Source organism: Bos taurus, chromosome 29 (genome assembly GCF_002263795.3).
Source record: "Bos taurus isolate L1 Dominette 01449 registration number 42190680 breed Hereford chromosome 29, ARS-UCD2.0, whole genome shotgun sequence".
In the NCBI taxonomy this organism is placed as follows: Eukaryota; Metazoa; Chordata; class Mammalia; order Artiodactyla; family Bovidae; genus Bos; species Bos taurus.
The window spans coordinates 43993051-44014573 of NC_037356.1; the positions used below are offsets into that span (position 1 = coordinate 43993051).

General features: G+C 56.2%; 4 protein-coding genes across 17 annotated transcripts; 2 read left to right on the forward strand and 2 right to left on the reverse strand.

Annotated features, from left to right (window-relative positions):
• Nucleotides 1-493: 493 nt before the first annotated feature.
• On the reverse strand, nucleotides 494-12176 carry FIBP (FGF1 intracellular binding protein). Of its 9 annotated transcripts, XR_009493307.1 has the most exons (11): nucleotides 11759-12030; nucleotides 9930-10128; nucleotides 9600-9726; nucleotides 8595-8695; nucleotides 7929-8083; nucleotides 7554-7662; nucleotides 7414-7477; nucleotides 7088-7174; nucleotides 6904-7001; nucleotides 3834-3971; nucleotides 494-1649 (listed from the first exon to the last, which is right to left on the reverse strand). XR_009493307.1 is itself a non-coding variant. In XM_059882842.1 (10 exons), the coding sequence occupies exons 1-10, from the start codon at nucleotides 11856-11858 to the stop codon at nucleotides 3905-3907; spliced, it is 1107 nt and encodes a 368-aa protein (XP_059738825.1). In that variant the 5' UTR covers nucleotides 11859-12030; the 3' UTR covers nucleotides 3831-3904. The 9 variants fall into 9 exon arrangements, 6 of the variants coding, with proteins under 6 accessions (XP_059738825.1, XP_059738827.1, XP_059738824.1 ...); XM_059882842.1 differs by lacking the exon at nucleotides 494-1649 and having other exon boundaries at nucleotides 3831-3971; XM_059882844.1 differs by lacking the exons at nucleotides 494-1649; nucleotides 3834-3971; nucleotides 11759-12030 and adding exons at nucleotides 6455-6574; nucleotides 12072-12176.
• Nucleotides 2840-6260, forward strand: CTSW (cathepsin W). 5 transcript variants are annotated; one of them, XM_005227054.4, is made up of 10 exons: nucleotides 2840-2948; nucleotides 3221-3305; nucleotides 4098-4211; nucleotides 4574-4722; nucleotides 4875-4971; nucleotides 5061-5141; nucleotides 5244-5369; nucleotides 5581-5645; nucleotides 5732-5941; nucleotides 6022-6260. In XM_005227054.4, exons 1-10 carry the CDS (start codon nucleotides 2862-2864, stop codon nucleotides 6130-6132), a joined length of 1125 nt encoding a protein of 374 aa, XP_005227111.2. In that variant the 5' UTR covers nucleotides 2840-2861; the 3' UTR covers nucleotides 6133-6260.
• Nucleotides 12177-12527: 351 nt separating the features above from the next.
• On the forward strand, nucleotides 12528-13811 carry CCDC85B (coiled-coil domain containing 85B). The gene has a single exon (NM_001144087.3). The coding sequence runs from the start codon at nucleotides 12965-12967 to the stop codon at nucleotides 13571-13573; it is 609 nt and encodes a 202-aa protein (NP_001137559.1). The 5' UTR covers nucleotides 12528-12964; the 3' UTR covers nucleotides 13574-13811.
• Nucleotides 13812-13946: 135 nt separating this feature from the next.
• Nucleotides 13947-20479, reverse strand: FOSL1 (FOS like 1, AP-1 transcription factor subunit). Of its 2 annotated transcripts, none has more exons than NM_001205985.1 (4): nucleotides 20388-20479; nucleotides 17996-18193; nucleotides 15877-15984; nucleotides 13947-15457 (listed from the first exon to the last, which is right to left on the reverse strand). In NM_001205985.1, the coding sequence occupies exons 1-4, from the start codon at nucleotides 20475-20477 to the stop codon at nucleotides 15038-15040; spliced, it is 816 nt and encodes a 271-aa protein (NP_001192914.1). In that variant the 5' UTR covers nucleotides 20478-20479; the 3' UTR covers nucleotides 13947-15037. The 2 variants fall into 2 exon arrangements, with proteins under 2 accessions (NP_001192914.1, XP_024842958.1); XM_024987190.2 differs by lacking the exon at nucleotides 20388-20479 and adding an exon at nucleotides 19485-19727 and having other exon boundaries at nucleotides 14410-15457.
• Between the last annotated feature and the right edge of the window lie 1044 nt (nucleotides 20480-21523).

The window sequence follows — 21523 nt, forward strand, 5'->3', positions numbered from 1 at the left end:
GCGGGGCCAGACGGGAAAGGGCTGCGTGTCCAGGGATTTCCCTCCTGGAGGCAGGCGGCGTGCGGGAAACGCCGAGTCCTCGGTTACCTTTCCCACCCGTTTATCCTCACAGTCACCCCCATTAGCAGCCCTGTCCGTTAAGTAGGAGAGGACGTGCCGATGGGTCCTAGGATGAGCCTTCAGGATTCGGTGTTGAACTGCAGAGCACCCTCCCACCTCCAAATTCTTCCCAGCCACCACCACCCGCCAGGGGTGGGGGAGAGGAGGCTAAAAATAATAAGTCTTTAAAACCCAAAAGACAGTAACAAGTGCTGGAGAGGGTATGGAGAAATTGGAACCCTCACACTATGAGTGGGAATGTAAGATGGGGCGGCTGCTGTGGAAAACAGTCTGGCAGGTCCTCAAAAATATTAGTACATGACCCAGCAATTTCACTCCTAGGTGTATATACACAGGGGGATTGAAAACATATGTCCACACACACACACAAATCTGTACACAGTGTTCATAGTAACACTATTCGTAATTGTTGAAAATATAGAGCCAAAGGAATGTTCATCTATTGATGAAAGGAGAAACAAAAAATGAAGATAGAACATTATTCTGCCATAAAAAGGAATGAAGTACTGATATGTGCTACAACATGGATGAATCTTGAACATGACACCAGTTGAAAGAAGCCAGACACAAAAGGCCACATATTCCATTTTTATGACACAACCAGAATAGGCAAATCTGAAGAACAAACTAGTGATTGCCAGGGAAGAGGAGAATGTGAGAACGACTTCTGATGGGTATGGGATTTCTTTTGGGATGATGAGAATGCTCTGAAATTAGACAGTGGTGATGGTTGCACAGTTATGCAAATACATGAAAAATCACTGAATTATCTAAACACTTTAAAATGGTAAATTGTATGGTATGTGAATTATACCTCCATAAAACTATTTTGTTTATTTATTTAGACTGTGCTGGGTCTTCACTGCTGCCGGAGGGCTTTCTCTAGTTGCAGTGAATGGGCTTCCCGCTGCAGTGGCTTCTCCTGTTGCAGAGCACAAGCTCTGTACACAGGCTTCAGTAGTTACAACTCCCGGGCTCTACAGCATAGGCTATTCAATAGCTGTGGCTGACGGGCTCAGTTGCCCTGCAGCTTGTGGGATCTTCCTAGACCAGGAATTGAACCTGCATCTCCTGCATTGGCAGGCAGATTCTCAACCGCTGGGCAAGCAGGAACCTAAAGCTGTTATTTTAAACCTCCAGCTCTGGGGCTAAAACCAGCGTGGGACACATGACTGGGAACTAGAATCATGGAGCCAGGTACCCTCCTGCAGATAATCTGCCTACTGCATTTTTTCAATTTATTTATTTACTTATGGCTGTGCTGGGTCTTTGGTGCTGCGTGCAGGCTTTCTCTAGTTGCAGTGAGCTGGGCTTCTCTTCTTTGTGGTGTACGGGCTTTTCATTGAAGTGGCTTCTCTTCTTGCAAAGCACAGGATTCATGTGCACAGACTTCAGTAGTCGCAGTACATGGGCTCAGTAGTTTTGGCTCCCAGGCTCTAGAGCACAGGCTCAGTAGAAGAGGTTCACAGAGTTAGTTGTTCCTCTGCATGTGGCATCTTCCTGGATTCCAGGGATTGAACCCATGTTCCCTGCATGGGCAGGCAGATTCTTATCCACTGAACCACCAGGGAAGTCAAGTCCTCTACTGCATTTTAATAAAGTCAGCATCATTCTCTTTTTTTCCCCCAGGGGAGACCCTTGGCTTACTACATGGTATGCGTGTGTTGGGGATCAAAAAAGGGATCACAAAAGGGTCCCTTTTGTGCAGTAAAAAGGGACCTCAGGACTTTGGGAAGATTCCCAATGAACGAAGAAATGAGCTAATCAGCACATGAATGAATGGATCCCTTCCCCTGGCTCCCATCCCCATGGAAACCCCAGAAAACCAGTTCTTTTTCTCGCCTGTCTCTGGTCTTGGATGCTGGTTCTCAGACTGAAGGTCCATGTGAGAGCCCCCGAACCTAAGGACCCACTTCAAGGCACAAGTGACAGGTGTTAACACCCCTGCCCAGGCCTCAGCCTCTGGCCTGGCTCTGTCTGAGTTGCCAATCCTGCTATCTTCCTGCTCCCTGAAGCCCATTCACATACCTCTTCCCCTCCCCAGACTGTGACAAGAATGAAGAACAGAGGAGGTCATAGCTGCCACTTGCTGTCTCCTGGACCCTGAACTTTTCTCGTTAAAAAAAAATGACTAATCACTAAGCCAGCAAATCCCCCCTGAGCCAGCTCTGCATGCGGCCCCTTCCTGGGTGCTGAGGATGCAAGCAAGGCAGACACATGCGGTGTGCGCACAGCAGGGGCTCAAGGGGCTGCAGGTCATACCACAGGCTAGGCGAGCTTCTTGGAGGTGACACCTGAGCTGACTGAGCTTTGTAGTACGATGAGCAAGAATGCTTCCTGGGGGGTACTGACCACCGTTCACACCCCCCCATCATTAGGGCCTGTGGCTCCCATAGCCCTATTTCCCCCTCCAGGCACCAATGGCCCTATATTGTCACTGCCCACTTAGCATCTGTCTCCTCCTGTCCCCTTAAGGCCAGATCCATCTCCACATCCTTAGGACTGCCCAGGACAGGGTTGGCAGAGAGGCTCTGCTGAATACAACAGGTAGAGTGGGGTACTGGCAGGCAGGGGCCGTGCTGAGACAGAAGCCTGAAGCCCTCTTGTGTGTGTGTGTGTGTGTGGGGTCCTCCTCCCCTTCCTGACCTGGTTTCCCTTTTGTGGTTTCTCCAGCTCCACCCTCTAAGCCCCTCTACCGTGGTCTGCAGTTTCCTGCCCCAGACACTCTAGTCTGCCGCATCATGGCACCAACTGTCCATCTCTCCTGCCTCCTGGCCCTGCTGGTGGCAGGCCTGGCTCAAGGCATCAAGGACTCCCTCAGGGGCCAGGTAAGTGTCCCCAACTTTCTCCCCATGTCTGGGGCTCACCCCGGCAGAAACAGGGGTTTGTTCCTATTTCTCAGAGGGAGTAACTGAGACTGAAGGGATGATCCATGTGCTCAGGCCCACACAGGGAGAAAGGCGGGTGAACCGGTTGCTCCCCTAGTCCAGTCCCAGCTCGGGTGGGAGCTGAGGTGTGGTCCCCGCCATGACTCCTCACCTCACCCCCTCCCCACTGCTCTTTTTACACCCCCCGCCCCCCACCCTGCACCGCCACCCAGGACCCAGGTCCCCAGCCACTGGAGCTGAAAGAGGTCTTCAGATTGTTTCAGATGCAGTACAACCGGAGTTATCCAAATCCAGCAGGTATGCCAGGGCACGTGCGTCCCCAGTCCAAACCCCTGCTCTCATCTAACAGACAAGGAAATTCAGGCTCAGGGTGGGGAATGCATTTGGCCAAAGCCACTCAGGAGGACAGTGACGTGGGGCTGAGAGTGTACTCCCTGGTTTCCCAAACAAGCAGGGACGGGATCCTCCTTGGCTACGAACCTGGAGGGAGGTGGTAGCTGTTGGGGGTTTGACTGGTCCGAGAGGATCGTCACGTCCAGAGCCACTTTCCTGTGACTGCAGCAGCAGGAGACTGCTAGTCATCCAGGAGGCACCCAGGGTTACCCATTTTGTGGATTCCCTCTCCCATGCGTTGCCAGCCCTGTTCCTGCCCTCTGGATCTCATCTCCCATGGGGGAGGTCCGTGGGCACCTTTCAGCCTGACTTCCTGTGCCAGGGACTTGTACCCCAACCCTCCCCTGCCATGTTCCAGCCACAGACTTGCGGCCAGAGGTGTGAAGTAGAGACAGAGATGACCTGGCAGGAAGTCGGTTTCTGACCACCCACCTTTCCCTTGTCACTAGCTTTCCGACTTTTCACTTGGCTTCTTCAGGTGGGCAGATACTCTCTACCTGCCTTCAACGAAACTCCAACCGTAGGGGCCCTGGGGAGCCACTTCCTTGGTCCAGGTGTCTGTAGCGGGGTCTGCAAAGACCATAGGAAAGGAGCCAGTGCTTACCTGGGAGAGTGTGGGTGGAAAGCCAAACTGGTGGCCGCTTCCTGTCTCTGAGGGCTTGCGAGCCAGCCTAGGACAACCTCCTTTTGGTTTAGAGTACGCCCGCCGCCTGGACATCTTTGCCCAAAACCTGGCCAAGGCTCAGCGGCTGCAGGAGGAGGACCTGGGCACAGCCGAGTTTGGGGTGACTCAATTCAGTGACCTCACAGGTACTGGACTCCTGGCAATGGGTGGTAGGCGGGGAAGCAGGATCTTCCCCAGCAGATACCAGGCTGACTTGGCTTCTGTTCCCCAGAGGGACTCTTGAGCTGGGGGTTTGCCCTGAATCCGAGATCAGGGCAGGAACTCTGTGGAGGCCTGGGCGGTAGCCCAGCTCACAGAGACACCGGGTGCAGGGCTGTGCACCCCAGCAAGGAACCTGGCCTCCCTCTAGGCCTCAGGGTCCTCATCTTTCTGCCTCCAGGGGCATTACAGGGACTCAAATGGCTCAGGATGTGGATGGCTGGGGTGGGAGGCAGGATGTGGGGGGAGGGGTCAAAACACTGAACTTCATGGCCCCATGTGTCCCCAGAGGAGGAGTTTGTCCAGCTTTATGGAAGCCAGGTGGCTGGAGAGGCCCTCGGTGTGAGCAGAAAAGTGGGGTCTGAAGAGTGGGGGGAATCAGAGCCCCAGACCTGTGACTGGCGGAAAGTTGGCACCATCTCACCCGTCAGGGACCAGGTATCTGCCTCCACCCCAAGCCCAGCAGCCTGGCCCAGTCCAGCCCCGGGGCGGGGGCGGAGGGGGGGGGTGTGTGGGGGGTGTGGGGAGGCGGGGAGGAGAGGGCCTGCAGTCTTTACCCGCCCCCACCGCCGCCATCCTTTCCCCACTAGCGAAACTGCAACTGTTGCTGGGCCATGGCGGCAGCGGGCAACATCGAGGCCCTATGGGCCATCAAGTTCAGACACTTCGTGGAGGTCTCCGTGCAGCGTATGGCTGGGGGCAGGGGCTGGGGTGAGGACCAAAGGAGGTGGGGGTGCCTGAGGCCTGGGCATACACATTGTCCCTTCTGGCACCAGAGCTGCTTGACTGTGACCGCTGTGGGAATGGCTGCAGGGGTGGCTTCGTCTGGGATGCGTTCCTCACTGTCCTCAACAACAGTGAGTGCCTGGCTGCTCCAGGCAGTCGTGGTGGGGGAAGGATGGGGCGGGTACTGTTCCCGAGCTAAACTGAGCCTCCTCCTGGGCCTTGCTTATCTCCAGGCGGCCTGGCCAGTGAGAAGGACTATCCATTCAATGGGAGTGGCAAAACCCACAGGTGCCTGGCTAAGAAGTACAAGAAGGTGGCCTGGATCCAGGATTTCATAATACTGCAGGCCTGCGAGCAGAGTGCGGGCACAATGGGGACACGGGTGGGCACAGGGGGGAGACGGACAGGGACAGACGGACCAGGACAGACGGGGCTATAGACAGAGACGGAGGCCATCTCTGGGGGCGGGGGCTAGAGGGTGGAAAAGAGCAAGAGATAGATAGAGATGCCCATGAGCCGAGAGCAGGGGATGAAGGAGTGACAGGGCTAGATGGCACCTTCCACCCCCAGGCATGGCCAGGCACTTGGCCACCGAGGGCCCCATCACCGTGACCATCAATATGACGCTACTGCAGGTGAGATAAGGTAGGGAATGGGGCGGGGGGGGGGTGGCGGGTGCATATAGGGGAGGTGGCCCGACTCGGCCTCTCTGCCCCTGCAGCAATACCAGAAGGGTGTGATCAAGGCCACACCTACCACCTGTGACCCCACACAAGTGGATCATTCTGTCCTGCTGGTGGGTTTTGGTAAAACCAAGTTGGTGGAGGGGAGGCAGGGGAAGGCGGCCTCGTTCGGATCCTACGCACGCCCTCGCCGCTCCATGGCATACTGGATCCTGAAGAACTCCTGGGGGCCTCAGTGGGGTGAGGAGGTGAGTGTGATCTACGGGGGCAGACAGGGCAGGACAGACCTCTCCCCGCTGTCTGGCGCTGATGGGCCCTCACTTCTTAGGGCTATTTCCGGCTGCATCGAGGGAGTAACACCTGCGGCATCACCAAGTTCCCGGTCACCGCCAGAGTGGACAAGCCTAAGAAGCAGCACCAAGTCTCTTGCCCTCCCTGAGGCTGCCTGGCTGCCCTTTGGCTCTCTCCTGCTGTGCCTGTTATCTTCCCCTGCCACCCGCCCCAAGGCTTTTGCCTAGTTCCCCAGTATTCTCGCTGGGGATTGAATAAAGCAAGACAAGACCCGTCTTTGGAGTGATCACGGCTGGGGTGGGGAAACGGGTGGGGAGCGAGTAGATACCGTTCTCCGACATGTCCCTGTCCCTGTGCGGTCAACGGACACATACATCCTCATACACCATGACACTCAAAGAGATGTACGTGTACAACGGGCACACACTTCCACGCGCGGACCCATGTGAGTACCCACTCACAGCCTCCTCCAAAGTCATGGCAACTTTATTGTCAGTGTGGCCAGGGCAGGGCAGGGGCCTCAGTCATGATAGAGGCGCAGGAGGCAGCCACGGAGGGTGCCCATGTAGCGGTCCCAGAGCGCCTGGTGCCTGCAATGGTAACAGTAATGGTGTTGGCTGATGTTGACTGGATCCCCATGACCCTGCTCCACGAGCTCTCAACACCTTCACTCGTTTAATCCTCACGGGATTCCTATAAGCCTTAATGCTGTCACCCCCAGCTTATGTCTGAAGGAACGGAGGCACACAGAGAGAAAGGAACTTGTCAAGATCAGGTCAGTTTCTCAGTGATGGAGCTGAGACTCTGGTCAACAGAGTGACTTCCAACCCCAGGGCCAAAGAACAGGGAACTCAGAGTCTGCAGGAGAGCTGGGCCCCAGCAGGGGGCCAGCAGGATAAGGAAGCCTGAGATCTCTCACCGGAAGCCATCCAGGGAGTGGACCGAAGCGGAATACTGATTCAGGAAGAGCCGCACGTCATTCAATGGCCAGTGGTCGGAGCGGCAGGGTTCCACGAACTGTGGGTCCAAGGTAACATCCAGCACTGGTATAGCCCAGGGACAGGCCAGGATGGGGTCAGAGGGCAGCCGACAGAACAACTCACCTTCTCCACGAGGTCTACAAACAGGTCTCTGACATCCTTATTGTGGGTCAGCTTGGCGGCCACGTTCACCAGCCCCCGGGACAGGTTCTGTCGGGGAGGGAGCCTGGGAGTTCTGCCTTCTGTCCGAGAGAGGCTGGGGGCTGAAACCACATCTATCCACCTCCCTCAATCAAGTAATTCCCCAGCGTTTAAGAGCTGGCTCCCCCCAGGGGCAGGCAGAGGGAACAGCAGCACTGCCTGAAGCCAACAGCAGGGCTGCTGGGGTGGGGACAGGGCTCTGGAGGCTGAAGAGGCCCCAAGGACAGAGGCTGGACTGGGCCACAGACCTTGAAGTTGGCTTCCATCTCCGAAAAGACACCAAGCTTCCCCCGGAGGGCCGTGCACACCAAGCTGAAGGAAGACAGGGTCAAGGCCCGCACTGCCTGGGCGCCCACTTCAGGCCCCGCCCCACAGACCCCAGGGTCACCTCTTGTGCAGGTCTAGAAGGTCCTTGTCAGCCACAAGCACCTTCAGCTCCTTCAAGTCCTGGAGAAACTCCTTGTCCAAGTCCATGTCCATGTCATCCACCTGGGAGTCTAAGTGAGGCCCACGAAGGGAATTGAGGTGGGAGATTCAAAAATGCCTCCTGTGACAACCTGAGCCCCCCCTCCCATTTCATGGCACCCCACAAGACAAAAGAGCACGCTGGGTGTGACAGAGCTGGAGGGACTGGCCCCAAGCCAGAGAGACGCTGTGGGTCCCTTGTCTGCAGACAAGCTGTGTGGGGGGCGCTGGGCCGTGAGCAGAAGCGGCTGGGCAGGGGCCCTGAAGAAGAAGGGCTGCTGGGAACGGGGGCCTGCACCTGGATCAGTGGGGGCCTCACCGACGGCTCCGAGGGTCCAGTTTTGGATCATGAGCTCAGCACAGAAGGCAAAGTCCCCAAAGCTCAGATACTGCAGTTTTTTCTTCCCTGTCTCAAAGCGATTGTTGGCAAAGAAGACGATGGCTGCATAGTCCCTGCGGGGTAGGGAGAGGAGGGGGTCCATCAGGGCTTGAAATTCCTTCTTAGCAAGCAGTTCCCAGCTACAACATCGGCAGGACCTCTGTGTTCTGGCCTCTCTCTACCCTAACTCACTGTGTGATGGGTTTCAAGTCACGTCTCTCTGGGCCTCCTCCTCTGGGCAAAGAGAAGGTTTCAGCCCGGCTCTCCTAAGGGACACGGTGGGAGACCACAGGGTAACAGCGACCACTTACTGAGTACTTACTAAGCCCCAGGGGCTGTGCCATCATGGGCTTTACCCATGGCACCTCACAACAGTCCAGCTGGTGAATGGCCAGGCTGGGATTCCAACCCAGGCCAGTCTGAACCAAAGTACAACCCAAGAGAGGGATAACCACTGCCCCCCTACAGCATGGAGGTCATGCAGGTTGGGGCAGAAAACAAGGGTCAGCTTCAGGGCATAAGGAAGGAGTGTGCAGGAGGGGGAGGCAGTTGGCTCCTCACCTGGCCCCTCTCCTGGCCCCTCACCTGGCCAGCCGGTCGGACAGGAGGAAGTGCTGCTGGATGTTATCCACCAGGGAGCCCCGCATTTCCTCCACCACCTTGAAGACGCGCTTAAAGTTGTCGAACTGCAGGGCAGTTAGAGGAGAAGGACAGGTCAGGTTGCTCACTCAATAAACTGTTGGGTGAGCATCCCTCTGTCACTGACCCACCTATCCAATCACCAGACACGGATGGAGTATTTGCTATTCCTTCAACAAACTATTATCCCCTGCATTGGCAGGTGGATTCTTTACCAATGTGCCACCTGGAAAGCCCCATTAATTATTAATACCTCTTATCAATTCCCCAAATGTTCACCAGCTTCTGCCATCTTGCCTTGGATAAATGTTTACTCACTCTTATCAACAAATTCACACCTATTTTAGCATCATGCTCTCTAGCTCTTCACTAGTTTGTGCTGAAACTGACCTTCCTGGCTAAGCCCCAGGAAATCAAAAAAGAGCAAATACTAAGCCATCTTGGGGAGCTCACAGGAATCACAGAGGAAAATGCTAAAGGCCCAGTTAGAAGGGTTACTTCTTTCTGGCACCACTGGCAAGGCTTTTGGAGAAGGTGGTATATGACCACCCACCTCAACCCCTGACCCTGCCTTAGATTTCGGGGGTAGATATGTCCTAAAATAATACCCTGTAAAAATAATACAGGCAGGGGCAGATGAGCAAAAGGAATCCAGGGGCTGGGGAGTCTAGAGAGGGGGGCAGGGACAGGATGATAGGAGAGTCTGAAGGTCAAGGCCAAGGAATGTGGCTGCTATAGGAAAGAATGGGAGCCATTCAAAGTTCGTGAGCAGAAGAAAGCTAAGGTCTGAGAAGTCACTCTGGCTCAAGAGTAGGGGACGGCTTGGAAGGGGCAAAAGGAGGAGAGTGGAAACGAAGGCACTGCCACAGAGGTGTTGGAGTGGGCTGGAGGCGAGGCAGGAACCAAAGGGATGGCGCAAAGGGGTGGGCTGCAGACAGCTGCAGTGCCCACCTGTCTCCGGCAGCTCTTGAGGGTGATGCCTGTTTTGGTGCTGATATCATCCAGGTCTTTCTTGGTGCCCTTAGACAGCTTTTTGCCCAGCACCTCCCGCACGAAGGCCTCGTCAAAGGCATAATACCTGTGGGGAGTTGGGGACGACACTACTGACTTTCCATAAGAAGAGGGGAGAGGAGAGCTGGCAGGACCTGGGTTTGGCCCCTTCTGCTCTCAACTTTCTCCCGGCTTGGGTAAGTCCCGACCGTCCCCGGGCCTCATCGTCAGCCTGCAAAATGGGTACATGGACAGACTGATTGGCGTCCCCACCACCCGCCAGGTGAGCACCTCTCTATGAGCAGCGCCTGTCGAGAGGGCGGGATCTGGAAAATAAGCTGGTGAAGCAGCTTGGGAGGCGCGTGGAGCAGGCGCTCGAGCATGTGGAAAGTCCGGTAGTGGTCCATGGTGTCGCTCTGCAGCACCGCTGCTGTGGCGCCGGTCTGCTCCAGAATTCCCGAGCGCACCCTCAGGGCCACCGCGTCGCTCACTGGGAAGCGAGGGCTGGCATCAGGCCCCGCCCCGCAGACCCTAGGGGATTTCAGCCCCGAGCCCCAGGCATTTCATACTCCCAGGCCTCTGCCCACTGCCCTATAGGATGCCTAGTCCTGGCTTGGCCCCCTCTCCCATCCAAAACAACCGCTCCGCCAGACCGGCTCCCCCAGTCGGCCCCCCACAGACCCGAATAACCGTCCAGCCAAAGGCGATACACGTCCTCGTCGATGAGGGTCGTGTTCCCCACGAAGATGTCCAGTTCGCTGGTCATGGCGACGCCCGGACCCGGGCGCTACCGCAGCGCCCCAGCAGGAGCGAGCACTGCCCGGGCCCGGCACGCCGCCGCCGGGCCACTTCCGGGAGCACTGACATTCGTCTCCCGGCACCCGGAGCCAGAGAAGGACCACTTCCGGGACAGAGCTAGTCTGGGCAGGAGCCGCGAGGAAAGAGGCTGAGGCGGAGGCGGTTGGGTAGCCCCTCCTCCCAGCGGGAGGGGGAATCTCGGGTTCCCGGGTTCCCAGCCCAGCCCACCCCACCCTCACGCCGGCCGGGTTTGCAGGAGGGCATCCAGAGCCAAGGCCTCTGGCTAGTTGCCCCTGTCCCAGCAACCTTCACCCTCATATCCTCCTGGTTGTTCTGTGCCCTTTTGCGGGGAGCCCCACTACTTTGACCTGTATCCTGAATGTAGTAGCTCCACAGGGCTCTATGGGGCTCCCTGGTGGCTCAGCGGTAAAGAATCCACCCGCCAACACAGGAGATGCGAGTTCCACCCCTGGATCGGGAAGATGCCCTGGAGAAGGAAATAGCTACCCACTCCAGTATTCTTGCCTGGGCAGTCCCTGGGGTTGTGAAAGAGTAGGACACGACTGAGCGACTAAACAACAGGGCTCTGTCCTGAATCTTTTTTATGCAAAAAAAGTTGTCTGGCTCGTCTTCAAGGGCCCTTGCTGAGGGCCCCTCAGTCCATCCTGCAGATGAACCCCTCTCCTGAATATGGGGTACCTACTCCCATGGTTTTAAGCCAATCGGCCCGCCTCCACCCCTCCAACTAATGACCTCCCTGATACAGCTTAGAGCTCTGTCTGGAAGTCCACATCCAGTCGGCCACCAACCTGTAACTCTTTCCACTCGGTTCCCCACAGCCAGACCTGTTGGTTTCCTGATCTGTTCCCACCCACACCCCACACACACACACCCCCACACACACCCCCACACCCCCATCCCCGTGTTCCTATTTCAGGAACAGCCCCTACATCCACCCTGTTCTCATACCAGAAACCTGGGCTTCTCCCAGACTCTTCTCTCTCCACATTCAAGTCTGCTGATTTGCCTCCTGAATATTTCTAGTATCTGTTTTGTCCTCTCCACCCCCACTGCACTGTCCAAGCCTAGTCCTTCTGCATAGCTCTTTGCCCACTGACACATTGTTCTCAGTAATCTTTCTGCCTACATCCCCTCCCTGTGGTCCATCCCACACAGAGCAGCCCAATCAACCTTTTTAAAAAATGTATTTTCAAAAATATTACTCCCCTGCTGAAATCCTTACTCCATCTAAATGCTCCATCTTAATATTTAAAGCCCTTAAGAATTTAGCTCTACATTTGTTGCCTGCCTTTCTCTCTTACCACTTTCTCTAAGAACTGCCTTTCCAAAACAGACACGAAAAACCAGTTTACTCTCGCTGTTCCTAAAGCATGGAGTCTCTTTCAGTCCCCAGACTTTCATCGTGCTATTCTCTCTTCCTCAAATAGCCCTCTCATGACTCGCCAAAGTCCTATACATCTTTCAGGGTCCCTCTGGTAGCACCTCTTTGGGGAAAGCTTCCCAGGTGGCCATAGAACCCGCCTGCCAATGCAGGAGACATGAGATGTGGGTTCCATCCCTAGGTTGGGAGGCTCCCCTGAAGGAGGGCATGGCAACCCACTCCAGTATTCTTGCCTCGAGAATCCCCATGAACAGAAGAGCCTGCCAGGCTACAGTCCATAGAGTCGCAAAGAATGGGACACGTTTGAGGCGACTTAGTGGGTGGGGTCAGTCCCTCAAAATGTGGTCTTCCTCCATTTGCGTCTTCATCGCAGCTTGTCGCCTCTTCCAGATCAAGACCTCTTTAAGGACAGTATAAGGATATGACTCAAGTTTATTTCTGCGTAGCCCTTACACACAATAAAAGTTTACTGAACAAACAAATCCGTTGTATGCCCCTCCCACCGGACAGGAAACGGTCTGTGAGAGGGAGAGTAGGCTGATGATGTGAGCCAGGACGTTTGGACTTTAATTTCCAAGGACTGAAAGCGATGCTCAGTGAGTCGAGACTCTACAGTTAGAGCAAAGCTAGGAAGGATGGAAAGGCGATCCGTCTGGATTTTGTCAGAGGGTGGGCGGAAGAGTTGAGGGTCGACACTGGAATCTTGGTTCTCAGAGGGAGCCGAGAGGCCTGGGCTCGAGCTTGAGGCAGTTTGGAATTGGAAGGTACGAAGCACGTAGTTTGGGGCTGACTGGCACCGAGGTCGGGGACGCGGATACTCAGAGTCAGCGAGCATCAGGGACACCACGGTCCGAAGTGGGCGGGGAAGGGCTTCATTCTGGGAGCCTGGACCCCGCCCTCTTCTGAGGGCGCTAGCCCGGATTGGCTCTTCGTCCTTGATGTCATGGGGCCCCGCCCCGGCGCGCGCCCCGCCGCGTGCCCACCCCCGCGCGGCTGCTGCATCCTACGCTAGCTCCACCACAGCTTGTCCACTGAGCGGTTGCCTGAGCCCCAGCGGCGAGGAGCTCGTCGTGGGGCTCCTGGGCCGCGGCGGCGGGCAGGCGATGCTCCAGAGGCTTAGGCAGCCATGGAGGCCGAGACGGGCGGCCTGGAGGAGCTGACGGATGAAGAGATGGCGGCTCTGGGCAAGGAGGAGCTGGTGCGGCGCCTGCGGCGGGAGGAGGCGGCACGCCTGGCGGCTCTGGTGCAGCGCGGCCGCCTCATGCAGGAGGTGAATCGGCAGCTACAGGGTCACCTGGGCGAGATCCGCGAGCTCAAGCAGCTCAACCGGCGCCTACAGGCCGAGAACCGCGAGCTGCGCGACCTCTGCTGCTTCCTGGACTCGGAGCGCCAGCGCGGGCGGCGCGCCGCGCGCCAGTGGCAGCTCTTCGGGACCCAAGCATCCCGAGCCGTGCGCGAGGATCTAGGCGGTTGTTGGCAGAAGCTGGCTGAGCTGGAAGGCCGCCAGGAGGAGCTGCTGCGGGAGAACCTGGCGCTCAAGGAGCTCTGTCTGGCGCTGGGCGAAGAGTGGGGTCCCCGAGGCGGCTCCGGCGGCTCGGGGGGCTCTGGCGCTGGGCCGACACCCGAGCTGGCCTTGCCCCCCTGCGGTCCTCGTGACCTGGGCGATGGAAGCTCCAGTACCGGCAGCGTGGGCAGCCCCGATCAGTTGCCCCTGGCCTGCTCCCCAGATGACTGAGGGCACAGCTTCCCGCCGACGCCCACCCGGATTGCTCCTCAAGCGGCGAGACTGCGGTGGACCTGGGGACCCGACGCCGCCCCGGCTGCGCACGAAGGGCCGATGGAATGGACTTAGAAACCCTAACACTGAGGAAGGCCCCTGACTCTCGCTGGCGGGGCAGTAGGGGGACTGGAGGCTGGAGTGGAGGGACTTACTGGGGGCTGGGTGGAGGCTAATAAACTGAGGCGGAAGCAGAGCCCATGGCCCGGGCGCGTCTTTTGGAACTCGCCGGCGTTGGGACGAGGGCGGGGACCATTGGGGGGTACCATTCCCATCTGGAGGGACTGTAGAACTAAGGTGGCTGACTCCCCCATTACCTCAGTCCTGGGGCGGGGTGTGGGACAGTGGTGAGCCATCGGCTCCCCCCATCAGGCCCCAGGACAGGCCGTGATCCGGCCCCAGAAGTGGCTCCAGCTCCCTTCCCGGCTCCTTCCTGTCCAAGACAATGGGGCAGGAAGCAGGTGCGGGGGGCCTAAAACCCACTCAGCCGCCTCCCGAGAGGCTGGAAGGGGCCTAACAGCGCCCTCCGGTGGCACACGCCGGAGCACTGTGGGTCCCCCACCGGGAGGAGGATAATCCTCTTGGCTTGGCACCTCACAGCACTTCTCTTCCTCTTCTCAGTCCTGGAGATGAGGCAGAACAGATGTAGCCTCATTTGTCAGATAAGAAAATCGAGGTCCAGAAATATCAGTTTGTCCAAGGTCAGGTAGTGAGTTGGTGGAGCTGAAATGGGAGCCTGAGGCTTCTGGTTCCAAATGGTCTCCCTTTAGCCTCTGGGTCCAATGAGAGCAGGCTAGAGCTTCAAGCCTTTTATTCCATTTTGGCAGGTTTGTATAAAAATACTCTCTTTAGGAAAATAAATAGCAGCTGCCCACGCTGTGGAGGCTTGTAGCTAAAGTCTTCTCAGAGCTGGGGGCTGCAGGTCAGCTCTGGCACTCTCCTGAGCCGTTCCTTTTAGGAGGCGCTGGCAGAGTGTCCTGGTTCAATAACCTGGTGCTGCTGGCAGTGGGGCTGGGTGAGTTAGTGTTCTAGGCTGGTAGAGTATCATCTTCTGTCAGGGGTAGGGTTGGGTGGATCACAGGAAGAGGTGATGAAGACCATAGGGGTGATCTGCAGGGGATTAGGGCTCCAGAGGACCTCTGAGAATCTACAAAGTCCCTTGGGAGCTGCCTGGAATTTTCTCCAACAAATGGGAACTATTTTGTCTCTGATTTAGTGCAAATTGTGCTAGAGAGGCCAGCTCTGGAGAACCAATGGGCAGCTTTGGCTCTACTAGGAAGCAAAATATGCTCAGTCTTGTCTGGAGGGATGGAGAAGAATCTGCTGGGGTTGGACATGGGATATGATCCAGGCCAGCTGGATCAAATGAGCAGGGAAATACTGGTTAGGGTGGCACCCACAGGGAGCGGGAGCCGGAGTGCCTCATAAGGCCAGGAGGGTTGGGGAGCCCAGGGGATCAGAAGAGGGGTCCCCACTGCTGCTGCTACTCTTGCGATGGGCTGAGGCACAGGGCTCTGGCGTACTGGGGTAGGTGAAGACCAGACTGGGGGTGAAAGGAGTCAGGGAGGGTGTGGTCATGAGCGTGGGAGTGTGCAATGCTTCGGGTTCAAGTACAGGCCCTGGGGAAAGGGAGATACATGGCACAGGGCGGGAGGGGCCTGGCGGGCTGCTGGTGCCGCTGGCACCACCTGTGCCGCTGGTTTCGCTCTCCTTGGCCCCTTCTGGGATTTTGCAGATGGGGCGGTGGGCTTCGAGCACCAGCTCCAGGCGCTCCTTCTGTTTCTGCAGCTCCTCAATCTCTCGCTGCAGTCCAGATTTCTCATCCTCCAGTTTGTCGGTCTCCTGTGGACGATAAGGAAAGGAGTAAAGAAGAAGAGGGCTGAATGTCGCAGAGCCTCCCGCAGTGGTAGTGATTGGCAGGTTGGGGCGTGGGGGAGGGGAGGTTGGGGGGAGTAGAGAGTCTCCATCAAGTCTGGACTACAACTCCCATGAGCCCAGGGGAGAAAATAGGCACGATTCCCATCAGGCTAGGGGGCACCTTCGAAGGATATTGTCCGGCCTGCTTCAGCTCTGCTGTGTTCAGAGCGAGACAAGCTGCAACTAATTTTTAACCACTTTTTCCTCGTCTCAGTGCCGCTCCAAAAGGGAGCTGGGGGGAGGGGATGTATCTAATGGCGCCTCTTGCGGCCCTTGGGAACTGGGGACCCTCTGAGGTTGGGTGGGCCTGGACCAGGGTACCCTCTGCACTCGCTGGTGCTCACCGCCTGCAGGAAGTCGGTCAATTCTTTCCTCCGGTTCCTGCACTTGGCCGCGGCTAGCTTGTTCCTCTCCCGCCTCACTCGACGGCGTTCCTCCTCCTCGGGGCTGATCTGGGGGAAGGAGGGTTACAGAGCAGTGAGGTGGACTCTGTGCTGCCGGCCCAGTGGTAGAACCCTGGCGGAGGGCATGGCAGCGCAGGGACGCCCTCAGATTGCTCTTTGGGGACCTCCCCAACCTGACCGGTTCGTATTTAGTAAGCTTGGATTAGTCAAATTTCCTCCTCGCTCCCAGCTTTTGCTTCCTATGATTCCTCTGGGAATGTCCTCCCTGTCCCACTATAAATCCTAAGCCTCCTCTCCCAGGACTCAACTGAGATCCCTCAGGCCACCACGACCCTTCCTGGAAGTCTTCTTTCATTCCACAGCTATAAGTGGCCGTTGCAGCCACTCTTTTTCAAAGGAACCTCATTCTTTTCAGTCACTTGATAACCAAACCTCCTCTTCCCCAGAGGCTGTAAGCACTAAGAGGGGGTAATGAGAGCGTCTATGTAGTTGTTTATTGGGAACCTACTGTGTGCCAGCTAAGTGCTTTACATGGATCCTTAACCCAGCTTCTCTTGTAAGGAGCCAAAGGCCAGGGAAGATGAATAACTTGTTTGTGGTTCAGAGCAGAAATTAAAATCCATGCACTCTGGGGCTTCCCTGGTGGTCCAGTGGTTAAGAATCTGCTTTGCAATGCCAGGGACACTGGTTTGATCCCTGGTCCAGGAAGATCCCACATGCTGGAGAGCAACTAAGCCTGTGTACCACAACTACTGAGCCAGCGCTCTAGAGCCCGTGCTTTGCAACAAGAGAAGCCAACACAGTGAGAAACCTGTACACCACAAGGAAGAGTGGCCCCTGCTTGCTGCAGCTAGAGAAAGCTTGGCAGCAACGAAGACCCACCAAAGCCAAAAAATAAATAAAGCTTTTAAAGAATCGATGCACTCTATTTAACACTGAGAAAAGGGCCAGCTGATGGACACCACCTCTTGCGAAAAGGAGCCCATTCATAGCCCATCTAGGAGTACTCAGGATCAAAGAGACATGGCTGAAGGAAGTCCAGGAGCTTGCCTCTGGGGCTTACACCATGGTCTCCTTCCATCTGGTCACAAAAGCCAGCCATTCTTTTTCTGCAAAAGCCAGCCCTGACTAATCGCACATCTTTCTCAGGATTCTAACTGTCCTTTCCATCCTCTACCTTGCTGTCAGAGCAAACTCATTAAGGGGCAGCCCTCACCCACTACAGTCTCAGATACGGAAATGCCCCAGGGAGAGGAAAGAGGAACCAGTCCCTTAAAGACCCTCTTAATCATTTATTTGGGCAAGGACTTTATTACTAGCAGTGAGCAGCCAAAAACCCTGGTTTGGAAGGCAAGTGTTCCCAGCTCTTTCAACGTCAAGCCTTCTCTTACCTCCTGGTGAGACACTGTGGCTTGGTGGGTACGATCTGACTTTAGAATTGGACAGTCCTGTCTCATTACTCACTCCTTGTGTGACCTTGGGCAAGTGACTATCTCTCTGTGCCTTCATCTCCTTAGCTGTAAAATGGGGGAAACCCAGAGTTCATTCCCAAGAGGGTTTTTGTGAGGATTAAATGAGTTAGAGAAATTGAGACTCAGAGTAGCTGAAGGAAACCCTTTCTATTCTCTTCTCAGCAATACAGACAGCATAAGCCCACCCTCTCCGTACCTGTCATCAGGTGGAGCCCCTCTACTGCCCACACAGCTTTCCACATATACACCTTACATGTTCTCACCTCTACCTCCATTCCTGCTCCTGCCATCCCCTCTACCTGGAATGTATTTTCCATCATCTTTCTCCCTATGCAAATCCAACCCATCCTTCTAGGCTAATATGCCTCCACCTCCAAGAAGCCTTCCCTGATCCAGAAGTGACAGCACTGCCCTCTGGGCCTCCCCAGGGGCTCTCATCACTTTCTGTCTTGGCCAATAGTAACCAGTGGACCTACTCTCCCCACGCCCCTTCTCAGCCTGTGTTCTGCTTCTGGACAAGAGTTTATTTTCTGCGCCTCAGCACCCCTGTGGACTCAAGAACCTTCATGAGCTCCTCTGCTTCTTACCTGTTCACAGGGCCGGCGACGCACCCCTGGAGTTGGGCCCAGGGCCCGTATGACTCCTGGCCGGGGCTGCGGGGGACTGTACGGGGGATAGGCCAGAGGCCTGGGGTAGCTGCTGGGTCCCAGGAAGTGAGGTTGAACCATCCACTGAAGCTCCTGGTTGCCACTCACAGTGTTGATGCTTGGCACGAGGTGGAACTTCTGAGGGATAAGACATGGAGGGCCAGGGATAAGGTCTGTGAGGACTGAGGGGCTTCCAATAATAAAGTGTGAATTCCAAGTGCTATCCCAGCCACTTTAAAAATACTGATTCCTTATAATTTGCACAACAGTATCTTCATTTTAAAGGCTTCCCCGGTGGCTCAGAGATAAAGAATCTGCCTGCATTTCTGATGCCAATGCAGGAGATGCAGGTTTGATCCCTGGGTCAGGAAGATATCACTTGGTGGAGAAAAAGGCAACCCACTCCAGTATTCTTGCCTGGAGAATCCCATGGACAGGGGAGCCTGGTGGGCTGCAGTCCATGGGGTTGCAAAGAGTTGGACACGACTTAGTGACTAAACAACAACAAATCTTCATTTTCAGACAGGAAAACAGTTGTCCTTAGACAGACAGTCAATAAGTGGGAAGTGAGGTTTGGGTACAGGTCATCAGGGTCTTACCAACTCCTGCACCCTGTCTGAGTCCCATCTGCACAAAGAAGATAATGACAGCCCTAGGAAGATTCCCTGGGGAAGGAAATGGCAACCTGCTCCAGCATTCTTGCCTGGGAAATCCCATGAACAGAGCAGCCTGGCGGGCTACAGTCCATGGGGTTGCAAAAAGTCAGACACAACTGAGCGACTAAGCACAACTTCAAGGGTGACTAGGAGAATCAGGTAAGAGAGTGTATGTGCGACAGAGCCTGGCAAGTGGCAGGTACCCAACATACAGGGGCCATGGTAGACAAGAGCCATTGCTCTGGGTTCAAGCTAGCCCAGTTCTGATCTTAGCTCAGCCATTTACTGGCTGTCAGGGTAAATTATTTATCCTCAATATGCCTCAATTTCCTTGTTTTTAATATTGTCATAGGTGAGGATCATTTCCCTGATGCCAAGAAGTACCCTTCAGTAGCTCTGAGGTCACAGTTTAATTGACAAACTAAAAAATTTTTTTTAAAAATAGTGGCACAAAATAACAGGTTTTAAAATCCATGGGGTCTTAGATTCTGTGAGACAAGGTAAAAAATGAGGTGGAAAGTGCCCAGCACAATGCAAGACTGCACAATATGCGCTGCCTCGATTCTTTCAGCCAGAAATGTGAGGAATGGGTTGAGATAGGGACTCAGTGTTCCGGAGGAGAAGTGAGTTCAAGCCCTGGGGCTGGGCCCTGGGTGTGGGCCCCCAGCCGTCCGGGAAAGCTCCCTCAAGCCCAGGCAAGTCTAGACAGCAGTGTCCCCGGCTCAGCGCTGCGGGCGCAGTGGCCCAATGACCCTAGTTCCCAGCCTACGTACCGCCGGCGGCATCTCCCGCTCCCGACGTTGTCAGGGCCCGGGCCGCTCCGGGCCAGGAAGGGAGGGGCACCCGGGGTGAGTCACCCACCGTGACTCGGCCGCCGTGACTCGGCGGAACGGACGCCGCTCCTTCCCTCCCCTAGAGACACGTGCTCATCGCCCCTCGACAGGAAATGGGCACCTGCAGCCTCCCAGGTCCCCCCAACCGGCAGCGGGCGCCGTTCAGTGTCGAGAGTCAGGGGAGCGGGAGTTGCCGGTTGCAAGACCCCGTGCACGTCCTGGCATCTCGCGGTCTCCACGCGCCCCAACCCGTAAAGGGGTCAAGAGCCAGTCTCCTGGATCCCACCAGGTCCACTGCGGCTGGACGGGGATGAGGACTTGGCGATGGGGTGGAGAGGGACAAACAGGCAGGCACACGGATGACCACAGACTGCCCAAGATTCCCAGTCTGTCCGGGCAAGCCGGCTTGGGGAGCCAGTGCGTGGGGACCTCTCGGCCGCGGCTTAGACTCCGGACCTCGGAAATGTCGTCCGAGATAGATCGGGACCCTCTCTGATCCGGTCGGGGCTGGGACTAATCCCGGACCAAGGAATTAACGGTGAACAGGAGGAAGGAGAGGAGGTAACAGAGACGGAGGGACAGAGAGACAACGGACAGAGGGGAAGGGGGACGCGCGCTTGGGCCGATGCTCGCAGAGATGTGTTCCTCCCGCCGCGCGTGCTCTGCTGGGCTGTGGGGCAGAAAGTGCCTTTGGACAGCGGAGAGTGGGCAGGATCCGCTGCCACCGCTCCGATACCTGGTCCCTCCCCCAGTTCCCGGTCCCAGTCCCCGAGTGTGCCGGAGCGGCCCGCGCTCTCCTCGGCGCTGTCCACCTGTGGACTCCAGGTGTCGGGTTCCTCTCACCTGCTGGCCTGTGGCCGGGGGCTGAGTCGGGCCGCCGTACGCACCGCCGGCGCCGGAGCTCGGTCCCGGTTCCCCGTAGTCTCGGAACATGCCCTGGGTTGGCGGCTCTGTGGGGTCCGCGTCGGCGGCTTCGGTTCTGACTCACTCGCTCCTCGCGGAGTCTTTTCTTTTTATGAATGAAAAGTCCTCGGGCTGAACCACTTCTACTCGGGGGGTGGGCGGGGGAGGGCGGGCGTTTCGCCGCGGCTCTGGTCACCTCCAGGCTCCACCTCTCCAGACGCGCCGCCTTTTATCAATCCGCCCTGAACTTTTCTGTCGCCTCCCACAGTCCAGTAGCCGACTGACTCTCGGTGGGGAAAAGGGGCGGATCTGGCGGCTCCTAGGGCCAGCCGCGGGCCCGCCCCTCTGACGTAGCTGCCCAAACATGGTGCGATTTCCTCGCCGCGCCCAGGTGGAGCTAAGGATTCCCCCGCGGTCCTACGCACCTGCGAGCTGCCGGGCTCCCCGCCCCGCCCCGCCCCGCCCCGTCCGCCTAGCCCGGCCCAGCCCCCAAGAGCCGACTTAGCCTTCGCCACCCTCGCCACCGCGGTCCCCCCGCAGCCCACTGTTTGGTCTAGCCTAGTGTTTGCATGCGTAAAATGGGACAAAATATTCACAGAGCGACCTTGCCACGCGTGGGAAGTTGGAATGAAGAATATGAAAGAAGTCTGGAAACTGTACGTCGGATTATAAACGTGATTGATGTTACTAGTATTACCATCATCTGGCTGCTTATTCATGCCCCGAACCATGCTACTGCCATCCAAGTCGTGACATGAGTCCCCTTCACTGGCTCTGTTTTAAGGTTCAGGTATACGAAAAAGTGAACAAATGACAAACCAGAGTTACAAAAATGGTGTGTATTTTAAATAATTACAAGGATATATTAATAGTTTGAACTACCCACAAATACAATGCAATACAATTGCCTTACTCGCAGGATAATTTCAGGAGCTGTAGCAAGTTTTAATTCAGAGCCCCTACCAGTAGTGAGAGCCTGTCAGCTGAGCCTATTGGACACAGTTCTGTGTTCTGATAAACCCCATCTTCCTTAAATACTGTAACTGCTCTCCCAGGACTGTGTTGTCATCAGCCTT